A 20,499-nucleotide genomic window follows, 5' to 3' on the forward strand; every position below is an offset into this window, starting at 1 on the left:
TTGCTTACCTGGATGATATTACTATTTACAGACATTCCTGGCATGAGCACCTTTAGCATGTCAGGGATGTCCTGGGTAGACTGCAAATGGCAGGTTTGACAAATAAGCCCAGTAAGTGTCAGGTGGTTATGGCTGTGGTCTCCTACCAGAGACATAGAGCAGGGGGTAGTAAGATCAGGCCAGAATCTGCCAAAGTGAAAGTTATTTAGGTGTGGGTTGCCACTGTGACCAAAAAGTAGGTGAAGGCATTCTTGGGAACAGTGAGGTACTGTAGAAAATTTGTTCCCAATTGTAGTACAATACCTGCTCCATTCACAGACCTGATGAAAAAATAGGCCAGGCAAGTTAGTGTGGACCCCAGCCTGCGAACAGGCATTCCAAAAGCTTAAATGAGCTTTAGGAGGACCCCAGTGTTAGCCAGTCCAGATTACAGCAAAGAATTTGTTGTGCAGGTGGATGCTTCAAACCATGGGGTGGGACTGTACTCAGCTAGGTTTCTTCAGAGGGAGAAGAGCACCCAGTGGTGTGTCTCAACCATAGAATCCAACCTAGGGAGAAATGTAATGAAGCAGTAGAAAAGAAAATTTTAGCCAGAGTATGGGCACTGTAGAAACTTCAACCCTACTTGTATGGAAGGAAATTTACTGCAGTGACAGAGCACACTCCAGTAACATGACTACATTGAGTCAACCGACAAAATGCCATGTTGTTAAAGTGGAGTATAGGGTTGCAGGCATATGATATGACAGTGCAGCACCATAGTGGGGTTAGCAATGCCAGTGCAGACAGACTATCAAGATAGGGTATGTGATAATGTAGTCTCAGACAGGCTTATTTCTCTCAAGCAAAGTTTCTCTAGGGGAGCTTGAAAAACTAGCTTGAGTCCTCAAAGGGGAGAGAGATGTGAGGAAGTGAAGTATTACTGCTATGCCAGGAGAAGTAGGGCAGTAGATGTGTAACATATACCAGCATAAGCTAGCTGGACTTTTGTAAATAAGTATATGTCATTTCTGTACCAAACTGATTTGTATATATGCTTGTCTTGCAAATGTATTTGTGAAGTTTCTTGTGTTGGAAATGTTTCAACAGTGTGTCCTGCTGGACAGAGACAGAAATATACATGTATTATTGCAGCTATTTAAATGTATATGTTTTAACAGAGAATACTGGAAGGGAAGAGAGTGACTTGGTAGTCTGTTTGTAAGCTGACAAAGGAAGAACACTCACCCACTTCATCTTGCCTTGCTGTAGTACGTGGACCAGGGACTAACATTCTTTATATTAGTCAGGGAAAATATAGTCAGATTACATAACTGCTGTTTTTCTGTACTTGTGAGAATCTATTCATCTGTGTTATTTTAATATTCCCTGTGGTTGAAAGTCTTGTGTTTACTGTAAATAGATATTTAGTATTTTCATGTTCTTTTATCATTTATTATTACATATATTTAAAATTTTCATTGTGTTTGCTTCTTTTAGAAAATGTTTAAGTTTTGAAAGTATCTACATGTATTTATTTAGTGATAGCTCTGATCACTCCTGAAAGCCTTGTTGTTTAGTCAACATTATCATTTGTATTAATATTAATTTCACTCATTATAATTGGGTAACCTTGTAAAAGACATTAAGTAGTTGGCAGGGGATTCTGGTGGCAGTGATAACTACCTTTTAGTCTAGGCAGATAGAGGCACAGCAAGTGAATCTGTGCCAGCCTTTCCCAGGTGTGTGTGTGTGTGTGTGTGTGTGTGTGTGTGTGTGTGTGTGTATGAAAATTAGGTATCAAACAGTGTGTGTGTCAGCTGCTGAGAGCAGGGACACAAAGCACTGGTCACAGAGAGGGTGTGGGAGGACTTGGCTTGGAAACCCAGCTAAGGACTCAGCCCTAAAGCTATGTCAGTGGAAAGCCTTTTATGTGGTCCTGGAGGGAGACAGATATAAAAAAATGTAGAGCTTGGGCTAACTGTGTTCCTGGGTGCTCTTAAGGGAAATTGTCCTTAATGCAGAGAGGTCTGCATCTGGAAATACTTAGTGTATCTATTTTCCTCTCAGTGAATGTTCCCCACAGGTGCCAGTAGTTAGGATTGAGGATCCTTGATTACTGGTCCAGAGGAGGGATGTCACACCATCCACTAATAGTTTGGCACAAAGCTGGGACCTCTCTTTTAGGTTTGTGATATAGCTAAAGAATGCCTTGTGATTATCATAAGCTCAGGAAGCTAATTTAGCTTCATAATTGGCTTTAGAGGACTTTATAAGATATCTAATTTGCTTGTTCAAGCTGTGGAGGGAGTTCTTCTTCTGCTGAGTCAGTTCCCTCTTGTTCTTAGACATTAGTTTCTTCTTCTTGTTGCATAACCTATTTATGCGTGATGTCCACCAGGGTGGCTTGTTTTTTATGTGAAGACCTTGCTTTGATCCATTCAGGTACAGCCGAGTCTATACATTTGTATAGATGTTTATACAGGGCATTTATGTGCACCTCTATATAGGAGTCATTGTTGACAGTGGTAGCGGGGGGGTTGAAACTATTTATTCCACCACTTTGGGGGCTATAGTTTGCTTTGAAGAATTTTTTCATCCTTTTTGCTCCTGAGGAGGTCAGGTATGACTGTTACCTTGAACAAGACCAATTTATGATCAGACCTTACCAGGGAGGGCAACACACAGGGGTTAGTGCAGTGACCCCCTGTGTTGGTGAGTATTAAGTCTAGAATATTCAAGCCCCTTGTGTGGGTGTAGACTATCTGTTCTAGAACATTTGTATTACCAAAGTCCAGGAACCTTAAGGCAAGCATGTTGGTGCTCATATATGTCTCTCAACTGATGGAAGAATAGTTGAAATCACCCATGACCAAGGTGTTTGGCTGTATAGTGAATGATTCAAGTAGGTCCAGGTAGGCAGAGTGGTTCTCCTGGTTCATGGTGGGAGACCTATAGCTAACTATAGTTAGTTGGACTTGGAGTAGCTCTATGGAGTCATGATGTTTAACCAATTTTAAGGTTCATTTGTCTTTAATGAAAAAGCATACACCTCTGCCTTTGGCTCTTTCATGCTCATTTTGAGGTCTGAATGTGTGGAAGGCATTGTAGCCTTGCATGGTCAGGGTGGTCTCTGCGGCCTTGAGCCATGTCTCTGTGACTGCACAGACATCAGCATCTTCCAAGATAAGGAGTGTTTCCAGTGAGAGACTCCTAGCATTAAGCAGCATAACCTTGAGTTTGTCTCTAGTGGATTTTTTATGTCATGAATTTTGTTGTTATGACATTGCCCAAAAAAGGCACTATGGGGGAGGGAAGTACCTTTGCCAGTAACCAAAAGCCAAGAGGTGACAGATGAAGACCATTTCTGGCAAGGCAGTATGGTCTGTCAATCATGTCTTCCCAAGCTGACAGATACTAGATACACTTGGATTGACACCAGAAGCTAAGCCAACTGCTGAAGTTAATAATTTTTTGTTTATATTTACGCATCATCCTGGGTGAAGCTAGAATTCTGCTTAGGGCTAGGGACATATCTGCCTGGGACACATAATCTGAGAGCTCAGTCCTGTCTCTCTTCATATAGTTCAATGAGGTAATCTCAAGTCATTCACTCCAGCATGGACTATGACAGAGTCATAATGGTACTTGTTGTTGGGAGATGACTGTGTAAGTGATCTGATTGATCCTGCCACCTGACTAGCAGTTGACTATGACCTTCTCCTTGTCCAGCCTGATGGGGGGACATCTATGTTTTTCCCTATAAAGTCACCTCTGACCAGGACATTTGGTTTTGCGGTGTTTTGCCTTAAGGGCTTATTGGCTGAGACACTGTTGTTTGTATTATTACATGCAGTGGATTCTTTTGAGTCTGCAGTGTGTACAGTAGATTTGCTCTTGTGAGGTCTCTGATCTTAAGGTAGGCTTTTAGCGAGTACCTCCGCATATGTGGGTTTATGTGTTTTGAGCTTGTTATGTGCAAGACATGAAGTGTGTATGCTGACAACCTGTTTGATATCTGGTTTGTTGTCATGTGACAGAATTGATTCCAAATTCATAGTATAGATGCATCTCTCATATATTATATTTGTTTGTTTTAGGAGTAATTGGTTGTCAGTATACATGAGGCAATTGCTACTTTGAATCAGGATGCCCATGTCAATCTGGCTGGCTGGAGAAATGGTAGGAAACTGTCTGCCCATAATGGCAGGTGTACACTGTAATAATTAGTGGGGAGTGGACCAGGATTTGTTGTAAGACTAACAACAAGTGGTTATTCTATGGAGGGCTAGGGGTAGAAAACTGCATTAGTGCTTCATAATGTATAACTGAGTTGCTTGCAGAGCAGCAGTGCACAACTATGTTATGCACGGTGAAACAGGTGAGCTTTTGAGGGTTCAATAGCAGATATCTAGGGAAAATTGTCTTTCTAGGAGTTTGCCTCTATGCACGGCTATACACAGCAGTGTTAAACCCTGTTGTGTGATGCAAAGCTATGTGCAAATGCAGGGCTTAAATACAAATGAAGTTAAATGATTTTCAAACAAAGTAACTAATGGGAAAGCCCAAGACTGAGCCTTATTCAAGCAATCCTCAACTCAAATAGGTCTTAGGCTGCACACTTCTGCCACAAGGATGCAGGGGGGGGGCTTTTTATTGTAAAATGGATGGTTTTAGTTCTCAAGTAAGGAGGGTGGCCTAATGGGTAAGGTGTTTGTCTTGCAAACACAAGGTGCAGGGTTTGAGTCTCACAAGGCATAATTGATTAGGCTTGCAGTTAATTAGCCTAATGCTAATCTATGATACTTTTGCAGCCTAGGTAGAGCATCAGACTCTTAATCTGAGGGTCCAGGGTTCAAGCCCCTGCTTGGGCATATGTTTCTTTGGGGTGGGGGTTGGCATAATGGTTAAGGTGGTTACCTTACAAACACAAGGTGCAGTGTTTGATTCTCACATCGGGTAATTGGCTAGGCTTAAAATGGCCCACAAGGGCAATTAGCCTAGTATTTATCTATGAATCTATAAACTAAGAGATACCAAACAGTCTAGATTCAGCAAGTCTGAATCTAGCCTATGCTATAAAATGCAGACGTACTAGAAATTCAAAGTGCAAAAAATCACAGTCACAGCAGCAGAAAACAGTTTAAATAAGCAGCAATTCAGTAGGATAGTGTTCTCAAAGTGTAATATAGGCTTTAAAAATACTTATTTTTCAGCAGATTTCAATGGATGCCTTGGATTTAGTTCTGCTTCACTCCAGATCTCTGGCTAAAGTCACCAATCTCTGAGCAGCTCCAGTAAACTGAGCACAAACCCGCTCAAAGACGAGGCTTAAATACAGGTGAAGTTAGACAATTTTGAACAAAGTAACCAAAAGGAAAGCCCAAGACTGAGCCTTATTCCAGTAATCCGCAACTCAGACAGGTCCTTGGCTGCACACTTCTGCCACAAGGGTGCAGGGGGCCTCCATAATTTAAGATGGTTGGTTTTAGTGCTCAAATGATACCAAACAATCTAGATTCAGCAAGCTTGGATATAGCCTATTCTATAAAATGCAGAAGCACTAGAAATTCAAAGTGAAGATATCACAATCACAACAGCAAAAACAGTTTGAATAAAGCAGTTTATTCCCAACAATTCTGTGGTGGTGGTGCTGCTGTAGCATTGTTGCCTCACAGTAAGACGTGGTCCTGTTCGATTCTCAGCTAGAGCGTTTTCTGTGTGGAGACATACGTGAATGGGTGTACCTTCATTGAAGGTTGTGCATCAGGGCTGGCAACTCGGCACATAAAAAAAAAATCTACTGCCAATCATTAGCAGACCGGAGTTCTGCTGTGGTGACCCCTAACCGGGAAAAGCCAAAAGACCCAACAAGTAGAATATTCCCAACAAGAGTGTAGACCGCAAACCTTCCTAATGAAAAATAACTGATCTGGAACCCATGTGCTTAAACTATAGCAAAGACACTTAGAATAACAGGCACAATAAGCCTTTACTAGCAATTCCAAGCTGAGAAGGGTATAGGCTACACTCTCCTGCCACAAGTGTCTAGACCACAAACCTTCCTAATGTAAAATAACTGGTTTGGGGCCCTGGTTTGGAGCCCAAGTGCTTGATCCAGAACTAAGACACTTTCAGAATGACAAACACAATAAGATTTCAACCAGTAGTTCCCAGCTTAGAAGGGTGTAGGCTATCCTCTCCTGCCACAAAAGTTTAGACCATAAACCTTGAAACCCAAGGGCTTAAACCAGAAGAAGGACACTTAGAAAAACAGGCACAATAAGTCATCAACCAGCAATTCCCAGCTCAGAACGGCAGAAGTTACCCTCTCCTCCTACAACAGTGTAGACCTTAATGAAAAATAATGGCCTGAAGCCCAAGTGCTTAAGCAAAAACTAAGAGGCTTAGAATAACAATTAATCAGGCTACTAACAAGTAGTAATACATGCAGCAGAATAAATGCAACTGAACACTTTTAAGAGCAAGCAACAAAATCAAAATGAAATAATAAAGTAGGCAGAAATGCAAATTCAGTAAAAGCAGCCGAATAAAGTGCATTTTTTTAAAGTTAATTGGGAAGGGATGAAACAGAAGATAATTCAAGGTTAAGAAACTAAGGGGGGGCCTTCCAAATTGACCTCTCTGTACTCAACAGAATAAGTTGATGAGATGGGACTGGGAGGAGTGTCCAAAATCAGATTTATAGTAGGAGCGGGCAACTCAAAAGCCACCAAGTTTAAAAGTAAAACAACAATTGGGTGGGTAGGTAGGAAATAAAATACAAAGATCAGCAATATTCAGGCAGACTGCAAACCAAACAAGCACTCCAGCTAAATAGAGATACCTCCAAATATTTGTAGCTAAATGAGGAATGCTATTTCTCAGCTCTTCCACTAATTAGCTGATGTTATTCACTGTTTGCAAAGGAATTCTTTACTAACTTTTCTAACTGACCCTAGACAAGGCCTCTTAAAATTCCAGCAGAACAGAAAACTTAAAACAAATGCAATATAAGAAAAGGATAAAAAATAGAAGTAACCAAACCTTAAATGAAAAACACCAATTCAAAATAAATTGCAGACAGAGATCAGTAATATTCAGGCAGCACTTACATGTGATTAAAATATGAATATATGGGATTAAAATATATATAATACTTGTGCTTGATTTTCTGTGCAATAAATAAAAATGTATTTAAAATGGAACTATTTTGCTGTAAAAATAATTAAAAGATTTTTGTGAGATTCTTTTGGGGGGAAGGGCAGCTAAGCTGTTGCAGGTAATTGTTGTGGGGTTGTTAGCCTGAATGAGAAAAATAAACCCATTAAATGGAAATGGCAAAGCTGGTTTCTCCAGCAGAATACCTCATAGACAAAAGTCCAGATAGTACCAGGGATTGAAACTTATTGAGGGAAGAATAGTTTGAAATAATTGTGCTAATTGTATGCCTCCCATTCTGGCCCCATTATTAGACATCTCTTAGAGATGAAATGGAATAACTCAATCTCCAGGGCTGCTGAACTGTGAGCCATCATTTGACTGTTTGCACTAAGTGCTGCCTATGACTTTGCTGACTACATACCAGCTTACTACTCTTTAATACTGAGTTTATCTCTGCATCTGTATCTCTGTCTGCTACATGCTGAAAATGTAGATACTGTAGATAGGGCCCAGTAACTCTTCCAGTTAGAAATAGGAAAGATTTAGCTAATTAGACAGATTCTTTTTTTAAGTATCTGAACTGATCAAACTGGTTATTTTTTGTGTTTTCCCTATGCAATTATTGCTCTCTGCATATTTAACTTTAACTGTACTGTTCAATTTATTTTAGGTATAGTATTAATTCACATTTAAAATACTGTGACTACCTGCTGGTATCTCTTTCTGACTGACCAGACTGCTCTGCACCATTGATGTTTATAGTTGTGCTTATTTCTCAAGTGTGGAACAGTAAATGTAGTTCTCCAGTTATTTAAGCTGGAGTGATGGCAGTAATCTATCACAGATGGGGACTGAAAGTTATGGTGCTGGGAAGTATCAGCCTTCCATAGAAAGTATTGTGTTTGTGAGCATGAGAGTACAGTTACTGTGGGAAGGGAGCATGTAAAGACATTGAATCTAGAGGAAAGGGGTAAAGAAGCCTGGGAAGCTAGGTACATAAACACTGCTCTGGTGGGTATTCAGCGTGAAGCCTGTTCTTGAGTGTGGATGATATGTACCCATGGCTCAGGACAATACTACATATTTCCTGCATGCTCTTGAGCTCAAAATCAATGCAGAAAGTTGTTTAGTGATACATATACATTTGTATGCAGTTTGTATGTTATTCAGCTTGGTGCCACTGATGTAAATCAGTAGACTATATACCTTGGTAGCCATCAAATTACTGTGGACAGTAGAGCAGATTCAGTGGCCTTAATCCCTGTCCAGCATCACAGTATATATCAATTTGTTTGCCTTTGTGATCATTCTCTATTTTATAGGTTCCTAAATAAGTACTAAGCTAGCTGCCTATATGAGCCATTTTAAGCCTAGCTAATTTTTCTTTCAAATGTGAGAATCATGAGAATCAAACCCTGTACCTTGTGCCTGTGATGTAAACATCTTAACCATTATGCCAACTCCTAGACCCCCCTGAAAATAGTGCATGAGTTTGCACTTGTTTAATTTTAATTTTAATTCATCTTCCCATGCCTTGAACCAGGTCATTCTTACCCCCACTGAAGGAAGAAACATCCTTGACCTGGTTATTACTAACATGGGCAACCATTGCTCTACACCAATAGTCAATTCCTCCCTGGTTAAATCTGACCACAAACTAATCACCATGGAAATCCACATCTCACCCACACCCCCTGAAAAGGCAACCATCATGAAAAACTTCTCCAAAGCTGACTTTGGGCTCCTAAAAATAGAGGTGGCTAACTTCACAGCACCCATGTCAATGGAAAATAGATGCATGACTGCTGAATCATAGACCAATGCACTGTACGAACACGTACATAAATGCATGGAACTAGCCATACCCAACAGAACCAAGACACTATCCTCCAAAAAATGGAATCCAGTCTGGTTGTCCCCTGCCATTAATAAACTCTACAACAGAAGGAAGAAACTGCAAAAACCCCTTCTGAGCTTCAACTACTAACCCAAAATGCCTTCACATCCACCAAAAAATGGATGTCAAATAATCACCTCACTCTCAACCCAAATAAGACCAAGCTGATTCTATTCACTCCCAAAAAAAAAACAACACCCCTAAACAGGGCCGAATTCTCTATCCACTCCCAAAAGAATACCTCCATAGAAGTTGTCCCCAGTACTAAACTGTTAGGAGTCATTATTGATGAAACTCTAACATTTGAACCCGACATGCTCAATAACATCAAAAAGACACATCAGAAACTAGGTACCCTCTATAGACATAGCTATTATTTAAATAACAATGCCAAAAAAAACACTAGCCTCAGCCTTCCTACTTCAATCCCTCCTATATGGTGCCCCCATCCTCACTAACATACACTCTTCACTAAAAAACAAAGTTAATATATGCTACAATAAAGTTACCAGATTTGCAACAAATGCTAAGTCCTCATCACATCACTGTTCCTCGCTGCAACAACTAAACTGGCTAGAACTACCAATTTACCTCACCTACCTCCACTTAAGTACTGCACATAAAATAATATATAAACCAACAGCTTGTCCATCTCTCTCCACTATATTAAGTCTGTACTATCCAAACAGACACTTTAGATTAGAAAACAAAATTCTACTTAAAGTTAACAAACCTCAACTCTCAGCTGGCCAAATGTTCTACTCCTTCACTATCTCAAAACTTTGGAATAACCTCCTAACCTCAATAACCTCCATCTCATACCCTGCTCTAATCCCTTAGACAACATCTCTCTACCTGCTGGTTATGCCCATGCCAAAAATAACTCTTCTTCTCTTCATACTACTCTTCATACTACTCTTCATACTGCTCTTCACAGTACTCTTCATACTACTCTTCATACTACTCTTCAAACTACTCTTCATACTGCTCTTCATACTGCTCTTCATACTACTCTTCATACTGCTCTTCATAGTACTCTTCATACTGCTCTTCATAAAACTCTTTATACTACTCTTCATACTGCTCTTCATACTACACTTCATAGTACTCTTCATACTACTCTTCATACTACTCCATACTGCTCTTCATAGTACTCTTCATACTACTCTTCATACTACTCTTCATACTGCTCTTCATAAAACTCTTTATACTACTCTTCATACTGCTCTTCATACTACTCTTCATACTGCTCTTCATAGTACTCTTCATACTACTCTTCAAACTACTCTTCATACTGCTCTTCATACTACTCTTCATACTACTCTTCATACTGCTCTTCATAGTACTCTTCATACTGCTCTTCATAAAACTCTTTATACTACTCTTCATACTGCTCTTCATACTACACTTCATAGTACTCTTCATACTACTCTTCATACTACTCCATACTGCTCTTCATAGTACTCTTCATAGTACTCTTCATACTACTCTTCATACTGCTCTTCATAAAACTCTTTATACTACTCTTCATACTGCTCTTCATACTACTCTTCGTGCAGCTCTTCATAGTACTCTTTATACTACTCTTCATACTACTCTTCATACTGCTCTTCATAGTACTCTTCATACTACTCTTCAAACTACTCTTCATACTGCTCTTCATAGTACTCTTCATAGTACTCTTCATACTACTCTTCATACTGCTCTTCATACTACTCTTTATACTACTCTTCATACTGCTCTTCATACTACTCTTCATACTGCTCTTCATAGTAGTACTCTTCATACTTCTCTTCATACTACTCGTCATACTACTCTTAATACTGCTCTTCATACTACTCTTCATACTACTCTTCAAACTACTCTTCATACTACTCTTCATACTACTCCCACTCTCTGGGAACTGCATGTATGCACTCTTAGCAGGTCTGCAGCCATAGCCATGACTGTTACTACACTGCCTACATAGCTTTTAAATGAGTGTAAATAATTGTATACAATGTAACTGTTTTCTGCCTCCCAACCAGTAAATTGTAATGGCATCTATATGACTGAAATTACATGTTTATATCATTATGTACTACCACAAAACTGCAATGGAAATGCTAAAAAGATTGTAAAGAAAATGCTATTTGATATTTGTATTCTGTAATGTGAAATTTATGTGGAGCTTTTCTCCCCGGGCCTCCACTGAAAATGGGCTCACCTAGGCTCAGTGGACTTTCCCAGTACACAAATGCAATAAATAAATAAATAAATAAATAAACTGTTGCAGAAAAAGGTGAAGTCCCAAGAGTGGAAAATTCCCTTATTAGCCTCAACAAAAAGCTGAGATCCCTCATTAAAACCTCCAAAGCCAGCTATGAAGGCAGAATTGCAGCAGACACTAAAAACAATTACAAAGCCTTATTTAGTTATATCAAGAATCTCCATGGCAATATCCAGATTTGCTCTGAGTTACTGCACAATGGTACCTCCTATACTGAGCCAACAGATATTGCCAACATATTGGCCGACAGATTCAGTGCCAACTTTACCCCCCCCAAAAGACCAGTCTCAATACTGGAAGAATACCAGGCACCCTGCATTACTGCAGCACACGTTAAAGCTCCATTGTCTAAGGCAAAGAATACAACTTCCATGGGACCCAATAATATCCCTGGCTGTGTTCTACATGAATTACAAAGTGAACTGGCACCACATCTGTGTGCTCTGTTCACTCACAGCCTCACCTCTGGCTTTGTCCCTACCAAACGGCGCACTGTCACAGTCATCCCTCTCCATAAAGAAGGAGCAACTACAGACCCTGGAAATTATCACCCCATTAGCCTGATGAGTCTGATATGTAAGGCTATGGAGCACATCATCATGGGCCTAATTAACAAGGATATAGGGAATCTCCAAACTCTAGAGCCCATGCAATTTGGTTTTGTGAATGGTACATCATGCTCGCTCAATCTGGTTTAATTCTTTGAGTCAGTCACCAGAGCGGTGGTTGAAGGTAAGGCAGTTCATACAGCTTACCTCGATCTGGCCAAGGCCTTTGATAGCATTCCTCACTCAGAAATCCCTGCCCAGCATCACAGTATATATCTATTTGTTTGCCTTTGTGAGCATTCTCTATTTTATAGGTTCCTAAATAAGTACTTAGCTAGCTGCTTATATGCGCCATTTTAAGCCTAGTTAATTTTCCTTTCAAATGTGAAAATCATGAGAATCAACCCCTGTACCTTGTGCCTGTGATGTAAACATCTTAACCATTATTCCAACTCCGAGACCCCCCCCCCATGAAAATAGTAACTGTATGTGTGTGGGGGGGGGGAATAAATTAGAAAGGTAAGAAAAGGAATTTTGCAAAGGTTTGACCCATGCTTTCCAGAAACAGTAAACAGAATAAGACACTGATGGGAATGGAAAGTAGTCCACTTGGGTAAAAAAGTGTGGAAAAAGTCTATAGCCTCTTATCATAAGAAGGTTGCATGAGGCAAGGCACCAGATTATTAATACAAAGTTACACTGGGTGTTTGAAAGAGCATCCGGTTTTTGGACTAAGGTAGAAACCAAAATGGTGGGGGAAGGAATCAGTGTGGAAGGGTGCCAAGGTGAGACATGTCTCTTAAAACCTATTCAGCTAATTCCAAGGGGGGAAGCAAGTGTGTGCCAGGACATGGGGTACCTGTTTTAACACAGACTTCAGGATGCTTAATGCTTAAGAGGTTATACAGTGAAACAAATTGAAGTTATCACTTAAGGGCTTTCCTGGTAAACAGTTTCAATTAGACCAATATGAAGGGAGTAAGAAATAGACAGGGCAACTCCTGTCAAAGATTCAATCAGTATAAGAAAAATAAACAGCTAAGAAATGTGAAAGGAAAAATAGTGGAAAGAAATGTGTGAGAGCTGTTCTAGTTAGAAGCTAAGGATAAAGATTCTCAGTCAACAGGGTATGAATTAAAGTTAAAATAGACTAATTAACACCTCACAGATGGCAGCCTGGTACAATGGGGAAATAAGCAATATGGGAAAGCTGAAAATTCAAGCAACCCAGTTGTTGCCAAGAGTCTCAAGCCTTCAAAGATACACAGCTGGATTGTGATGCCTTTGCTGATGTAGCATGGTTGAGGGAAGATGAACAAAATTAAGCTTAAATGGAATCATTGAAATGAGCTAATGTAGCCCATACAGAGGATGGTCCATCTGACTTAGACTCATCAGCAGCCATGGGCTTCATCAAAATATGTGGGAAAAGTAAGGGTGGTCTAAAGTGGAATAGTACTTGAGTCTGGTGTTGTGCAGCCAGCTGATGAGTTTCAGACATCTATTACCAAAGGTGTTCAAGAACAGGATGTTGGAGAATATCAGTGAAACAAAACATTCTACCTACTGGAGATGCTAGGCAGGACATCTCTATGCTAATGTGTGGAGCTGAGGTAAGCTGAGTGAGGGTTGCAAGCAGAGGAGGCTGTGCATGTGACTCACTACCAAAATAGTATATGCAGCTACAGCAACCCAGCAGTGGGGTACAGGAAATCTGTTGATGGGTACTGGTGAAACACTTGCAAGGTCCCACTAAATAGCAGTATACCCTTGTAGTAATGTGCTGGATTTGCCACAATTGGTCTAAGAATCAAAGGGACCAGAATGAAGTCACGCAAGAGAGGAGGAGATGTAAAACTTGAGGAGGAGAGTGGGGAGCCAGGGGATAGGTGACATAAACCTGAAGACCTGTGGTGCTCTGTATGGGGTCCAGTGATGAGGGCAGAACAAGTATGCTGGTGTGAGGACTAGAAGGGACAATCACAGAGAGTCAAAAGCTTCAAAAGTAAACTTGGATTGTCAAAAATGACAGATGTGCTGAATAGCCTTATTAGACAAAGGATAATACATGGGGGATTGTAGGCTGTAGGTGCAAAAATGAATATGGGGAGGGTGGGGAAATTCTATGGAGAAGAGCAAAACAAGTTTTCAGCTTAAAGGATGTGAGGTGAAGGTCCTTAAAGTGGCTGCTGTTAGATCTACTACCTATTTAATGTTCACAGGATTTGGGGTAGATTTTTGAATAAATAACATACCTTGAGTGACATTGGGTTGTGTTTAACAATAATTGACATTTGTACTTTATTGTTGCCATTAACATGACATATGCCCATCTACTTAATAAAGCAGTAATACATAAACTGGCAGTTATAAAGATAAGGACATACCATTTTGGCAAACATAGGTACAGATGTGGAATAGATTACTTGACTGGCAGCCCATTGCAGCTTGTCAGTTAAGCATTCCAGAGACAGCAGCAGAAACATAATTAAATGTTAGCTGAAGTGATGCTGAGAAAACTTTGCATTGCATTGTTAAAATGATATTCATATTTATATTTATATAAAGGAATGTAACAAAAAATTATATCTGAATACAGCTGTAAAATGTAATAAAAAAGTACTTCAAGCTCTCCTTCCTACCACACTTATATACATGGACACTAGGAAAAAGAGACTGTTTTTACAGTCACTAAATTTCTGCACTCTCTCAGAATTATTCTAACCATGAAGTGTCAGTGGAATGCATGAAGCCTTTCACATTATCAGTTCTTGTTCAATAAAGTGAATAAAAAATACAGATGTCTGCCAGTCTCTTTCTTTTACCACCTGCTTTGTTATTGTACATGGTGTAGCATTGTTCTATAAATCACCAGCAACAGCTTGGGTTGTCTGGTTGCACACATTGCAAGCAGGACCGCACATACTACTGCATATACTGGTGTGTCCTGACCTCACAATCACCCCCATCTACTATACACAGGCCTTTAAAATAGGTTTAGTGTGGTAGTGTAAAGGAATCAAATTACGTAAATATCTACTTCAGTCATACTTTTTTTTCTTGATTTGGTACCTTTGGGCTTTCACTTAGTTATGTAGATTGCAAATATCCTGCTGTTAGATCACAACTGAAAATTGGACAAGACTAAGTATTTTTTATTACTCTTAAGCATAATAATTCAGTATTACTGAATGTTTGGAATACAACAGTTTGACAGTGTTCCAGGATTTATTTAGTGGTTTACACAAGCCTAGAACTAAACAGACAGTTTTGCAATGGTGGATACAGTGTGTGCACTTATAGGCAGGTATAAGGTAGTATTAGTAAAGGTATTGTATTGTTGCCAGAATCACTGCCAGTGGAATTTCTAGCACTAAAATTGATTCACAGCATACAGGCTTTCTCATGTCTGAGGCTGTGCTATTTTGGAATAAGTATAGATAAGTAAAGGGGGAAATGGGTGGATGAAACCCACTCAGTAAACACCTGTGTATGTATATTGTATGTAGTCATAATTTTGCAGCTATAGTTGTGCAGGAATTTATTTTGCATCTTTCATCAAGATGTGTTTGACTTTTCATTGTTGCAATGGTTTGTGGTTACAGTGGATTTTTATTGACAATTTTCTTACCAATAGTTAAGTAGTTCAATATGTGTATACAGATGTCAGCTAAACTGGCAAAGAGGAATGAAGTTCTAGCTATGTCTCAAGTGAACCAAGTCTGATTAGTATTTGGGTGCTTGAGGAAGCTGGCAATGAGGATGGGTGTGCCCATCCTAGAAGGATAGGAGTGGAGCAGATTGCCAGTTGTAGCAGTCCTTTGGTGGAAGGAGGTGGCCTGCAACCTGTGGATGTGTGTGTGTGTGTATGTGTGCGCGCGTGTGTGCGTGTGTGTGTGTGTGTGTGTGTGTGTGTGTGTGTGTGTGTGTCTGTGTGTGTGTGCGTGTGTGTGCGTGTGTGTGTGTGTGTGTGTGTGTGTGTGTGTGTGTGTGTGTGTGTGTGTGTGTGTGTGCGTGCGTGTGTGTACGTGTGTGTGCGTGTGTGTGTGTGTATGTTCCACCATGGAACGACAGACTGGAATCCCATCCAAGATTACTTTCTTGCCTTAGAACCACTGAGTCATGGGATAGGCTACTTTAAAGCTGGTATTTGAAAACAAATGAATGGAATATTTAATGGGACAAGAAGATGCAGTAATTACAGTGTAGCAAAGCTAATTTCAGTATTGACTCTACTTATAATAAAAGAAGTCAGAGAGCTGCTAAGGGGAGAAGTAGAAGATATAGACTCAGTGATGGTAATAAGTGAAAAAAGCCATTACACCATGAAGTTATTGTGATGATGTGAGGTACTGCCAGCTATACCAGGATAAGTAAGGCAGTGGATGTGTAATATATGCCAGCATAGCTAGCTGGAGTTTTGTAAAAAAATTATTGTCCCTAGGGGTGAACTAATTACTACCCTGGAAGGATAGAAGTTTTTGAAATGGTTTTATAGCTTCCCTTCCAGATGCTATAACACATCTTATCAAAGCTCTATGTGTGTGTATTATGACACATATGTGCTAGATTCTGGTTCAGTTTCTAGTAAGGGAAGTAGTGTGGGAGCCAGAGTCAGATGACCAGATGTATGTGATGTCATTCTGTAATCCAGCACTGAAATGATGTTTTAATACTATATGAGACAGAAGTCTCAGGGCAGTCTGTTTGCAAAACCTGATAAAGAAGGGCCACTCACCTACATCATTTTGCCTTGCTCTAGTAAGTGAACTAGGGGAAAGTAATTCTTTAGATGTGTCAGGAACATATAGTGAGATTAGTTAAGTATTGTTTTTCTGTATCTGTGTAAATCTTTCCATCAGAGTTATTTTTAATATTTCCTGTGATTGAAACTCTGGCGCTTATTGTAAATAGATATTTAGTATTTTCGTGTTATTTTATTATTTATTATTAAATATATTTAAACTTTTCATTGTGGCTGGTCTTTTAGGGAATATTTTAACCTTTGAGAGTACTTATATTTATTTGGTGACACTGTGGCCGCTCCTGAAAGCCTTGCTGCATTGGTCAAACACTACCATTTGTAGTGGTATGAATTTTACTCAGTATAATTGGGTACACTTCTAAGAGCCTTAGAGTAGCTGGTTTAGGAGTGTTCTGGTGGCAGTATCTACTTTATAGTCTAGGCAGAAGGGACATAGCTAATAAATCTGTGTCAGCCTTTCCCAGATGTGTGCATGTGAGTGTGTGTGTGTGTGTGTGTGTGTGTGTGTGTGTGTGTGTGTGTGTGTGTGTGTGTGTGTGTGCTTGCACACGTGTGTGTGTGTGTGTGTGTGTGTGTGCATGTGTGTGTGAAAATCAGATCTCAAAGGGTGTGTATGTCAGCTACTTGGAACAGGGACACAAAGCACTGGTTTCACAGAGAGGGTGGTGGAGGACTTGGCTTAGAAAACTCGGCTGAAGACTCAACTCTACAGCTGTGGTCAGTGTGGAGTCTTCTTGGGGCCTGGAGAGAGACAGGAAAACCCAGCCCTAGGACTAAGTGGGTCACCTGTGTGCTCTTAAAGAAAATTGTGCTTGATGCAGAGAGTTGCATCTGGAAATGCTGTGTGTATCTATTTTTGTTCCAAATGAACGTCCCTCACAGGTGTCTCTTAAGATCTGAAAACTGTGCTCCTGGCAAAAGCAAAAGGGGATAGAAAAAAATGAAAAAAGGGAGACAATGAAAATGAAAAGTTCTGAGACTATTTAGTTATTGATAAGGATTCAGTCGTACTAAAGACTGAAAACTTATATACTTTAAGAAACTTCTACAGTATGACAAAGGGGATGTGTCAGCTTCCCCTTATTGTAATGCCTTTAGTGTTGATGAAAGATGAACTGACAGCAATGAAGACTGAAGCTCCCTGTTTATCCACAGGGATGTGCTGAACAAGTTTACTATACACTTACCCACAAAGTGCTTTTTGCAGGGAGGCAAACCCTCTCTCTGCTCCACTGATGTGAGGGGTTGTAACTCACACCTCCTACTACTTATATATACCACCTCCAAGATCCCACAACAGTGGGAAAAGGACAAATTCCAATTCCTACTCCTTGTTGTACCACAAACTCCCATAAAATACTACTACTTTGCAATCACCTGCCTTTACAATCGCTTCAGCTGCTGCTCAGTTTGATAACAAGAAAAATTACATGCATATCCATCACTGTATCAAATGGCAATTTGAATGCATTTTCAGGTGAAACAAATAGTGAAAGCACTAAGGTTTGAGTGGGATTTTGGTAGGAATGTGTGTGTGTGTGTGTGTGTGTGTGTGTGTGTGTGTGTGTGTGTGTGTGTGTGTGTGTGTGTGTGTGTGTGTGTGTATATGTATATATATATATATATATATATATATATATATATATATATAATATATATATGTGTGTGTGTGTGTGTGTGTGTGTGTGTGTGTGTGTGTGTGTGTGTGTGTGTGTGTGTGTGTGTGTCTGTCTGTCTGTTTTTGTGAGTGTTTGCATGTTAGGGTTAGTGTTAGGACTAGTTTAGGAACTAGATTTAGAGTTGTGCATATTTGATGCTGCGTGTGAGTGAGTGTGTGTGTGTGTGTGTGTGTGTGTGTGTGTGTGTGTGTGTGTGTGCGTGCGTGCGTGCGTGTGTGTCTGAGTATTTTGTGTAGTGGTAGTGTTAGAAACAGGGACTTTCTTAAGTTTTTATTTAAAGTTAGGGTTGGGGAAGGGGCAGCGTAACAGAGTTAGCATAAACTGAGTAAAGTAATGTGGGGACTTACTAAAAAAAAAATAACTTGGGGTCCACACTTTCTGTCATCTCTCTCTTGTCTGTTTGTAATATAATATACTTCTCTTGTCTTCTTTTTGCTCCAGATCGTCGATATACCAGTAACCCTATGCACTATAATCTAGTCCTTCATGTTGTCACATTGTTCATTAAATCCTACTTCATGTAAACTTGCTTGAACATGCACAATGGGTTGCAAGTAAGAAAGACATCAGATTTGACATGCCTTCCTTACTGAGCACACTTCTAGTTCATATAGCCAGTCCACCGTTGTTATCCCCTTTTAAAAATCTTAAAAATAGTGGTAGACTCTTTTCCCCTGAGAAACCCATGTTCAAGCTAAGTTTCTTACTTTTCTTCTCCCTGAGAACCAACCACCTGATCATTTTGTTCGGTAGCCTGTATTTCCCACTGAGTCTTAGAAATCACTTATCAACAGCATCATTTCTTCATTAAAGGAGAACACTGGTTATTCTAGCCTTTTTAAATACAATTAAAGCTAAGGCCAGTAATTTTACTGTTAATTATTCCAACCCAAACAGCAACTAATGGTCTCTGTGTAAAAAAATATTCAAGGACCTGACTAAAGTTGTAGACCACATCCAACATCTAGATATCAATATAGAGCAGAATTTGAAATGTGATTAAATGTTAGCAAAGTTATTAAAAATTATCAAAATAATGACCTACTGTATGGCATCTGATCCCTTCTGAAAGAAGCATAAATTATTTTGCCTTCTTGTATATGGCACTCAGTCTCTAAATGCTACTATCATTTCCTTCAGTCTTTACAATATTCAACTGTCAAACATAGAACAAAGCTATAATAAAAACAATCATAACATCTGCATACAGTTTCTCCAGTAGGTCATACCATTGTCATGTCTGGAGAAAAATAAAATGACCTGAACTAAGTCAAATATTGTATCTATTCGACTGCAAATGGTGCATCATATCCAGTATGCTCCATGTAGACATCTAGCCATGCAGTCAGCATTACAGTGGTACATCCCCACATCTGAATCTCCAAAACTAAACAGAATTATCAAAATTAAGAATCACCATAAATATTTCAAATTCCTGATATCTGTGGTGAACTCCAGAATAATCTCACAAATGAAATAAGGAATATCTCAAGGATAAATCAATTTTGAAAAGGGTATAGAAACTCATTTAGCAGTAAAATTTGTCATTGCACTATTAGTCATACATAAAAGTAATTCACTATTATGTTCTCCATTTCCACTTGGAAATTACCCCTCCCCCAACACCTTATGATCTATCTCGCCCCATATTCTGCAATGTCCCCATTAATATCCTCTGAGCTGCTATCCCCTCACCTATCCCACCATTGTTCACATTTTTTCCATCTGATCTCTGTCTCTTCTTAATCTTCATCCCTCCTCTATAGCTCTACTTATCAAATCTCTCCAACCTAATCTATTTCTCAATATAACAAGTATTTGTGTACCTACTTCTAAACAGTGTATGTATTGCATATACGTGAACAAATATAATGTACACTTAAACTCATTCCCTTGGGGAAATCATAGTCAAACTCGGTAATCAAAACAAGTACCATTGCTTTGCAGTATGTACAGTAGCCCTATATATTCTTTTGTGTGGTCATCTATATTTTCTTTAATAACATTTGTTACTTGAGTGGTATGTATTAAGCATTTTTTCCTTACAAGTATTACTGTTACTAATCTCTGCCATGTTCAGATATAAAGGTTATTAACTGTGTATTGTGGAACGTTACTCCCCAGCAGATTATCCCAGCCAACAAGGACAAGTATGCAAACAAGCAGGTACCACTGATAAATAAAAATAGGCACACCAC

The 20,499-nt window shown here is 39.5% G+C and overlaps 1 protein-coding gene across 1 annotated transcript in view; it reads left to right on the forward strand.

Moving 5' to 3' along the window:
* Positions 1 to 18,825, forward strand: part of LOC122814345 (CD276 antigen homolog) — a 193,495-nt gene extending 174,670 nt beyond the window's left edge. The window contains exon 7 of the mRNA XM_044086931.1: positions 18,743 to 18,825. Within this exon, the coding sequence (XP_043942866.1) occupies positions 18,743 to 18,825 (83 nt within the window). The remainder of the gene's footprint in view (positions 1 to 18,742) is intronic.
* Positions 18,826 to 20,499: the final 1,674 nt, after the last annotated feature.

The sequence above is a fragment of the Protopterus annectens genome, chromosome 10.part0, assembly GCF_019279795.1.
Source record: "Protopterus annectens isolate FY-2018-M chromosome 10.part0, PAN1.0, whole genome shotgun sequence".
Classification (NCBI taxonomy): domain Eukaryota; kingdom Metazoa; phylum Chordata; order Ceratodontiformes; family Protopteridae; genus Protopterus; species Protopterus annectens.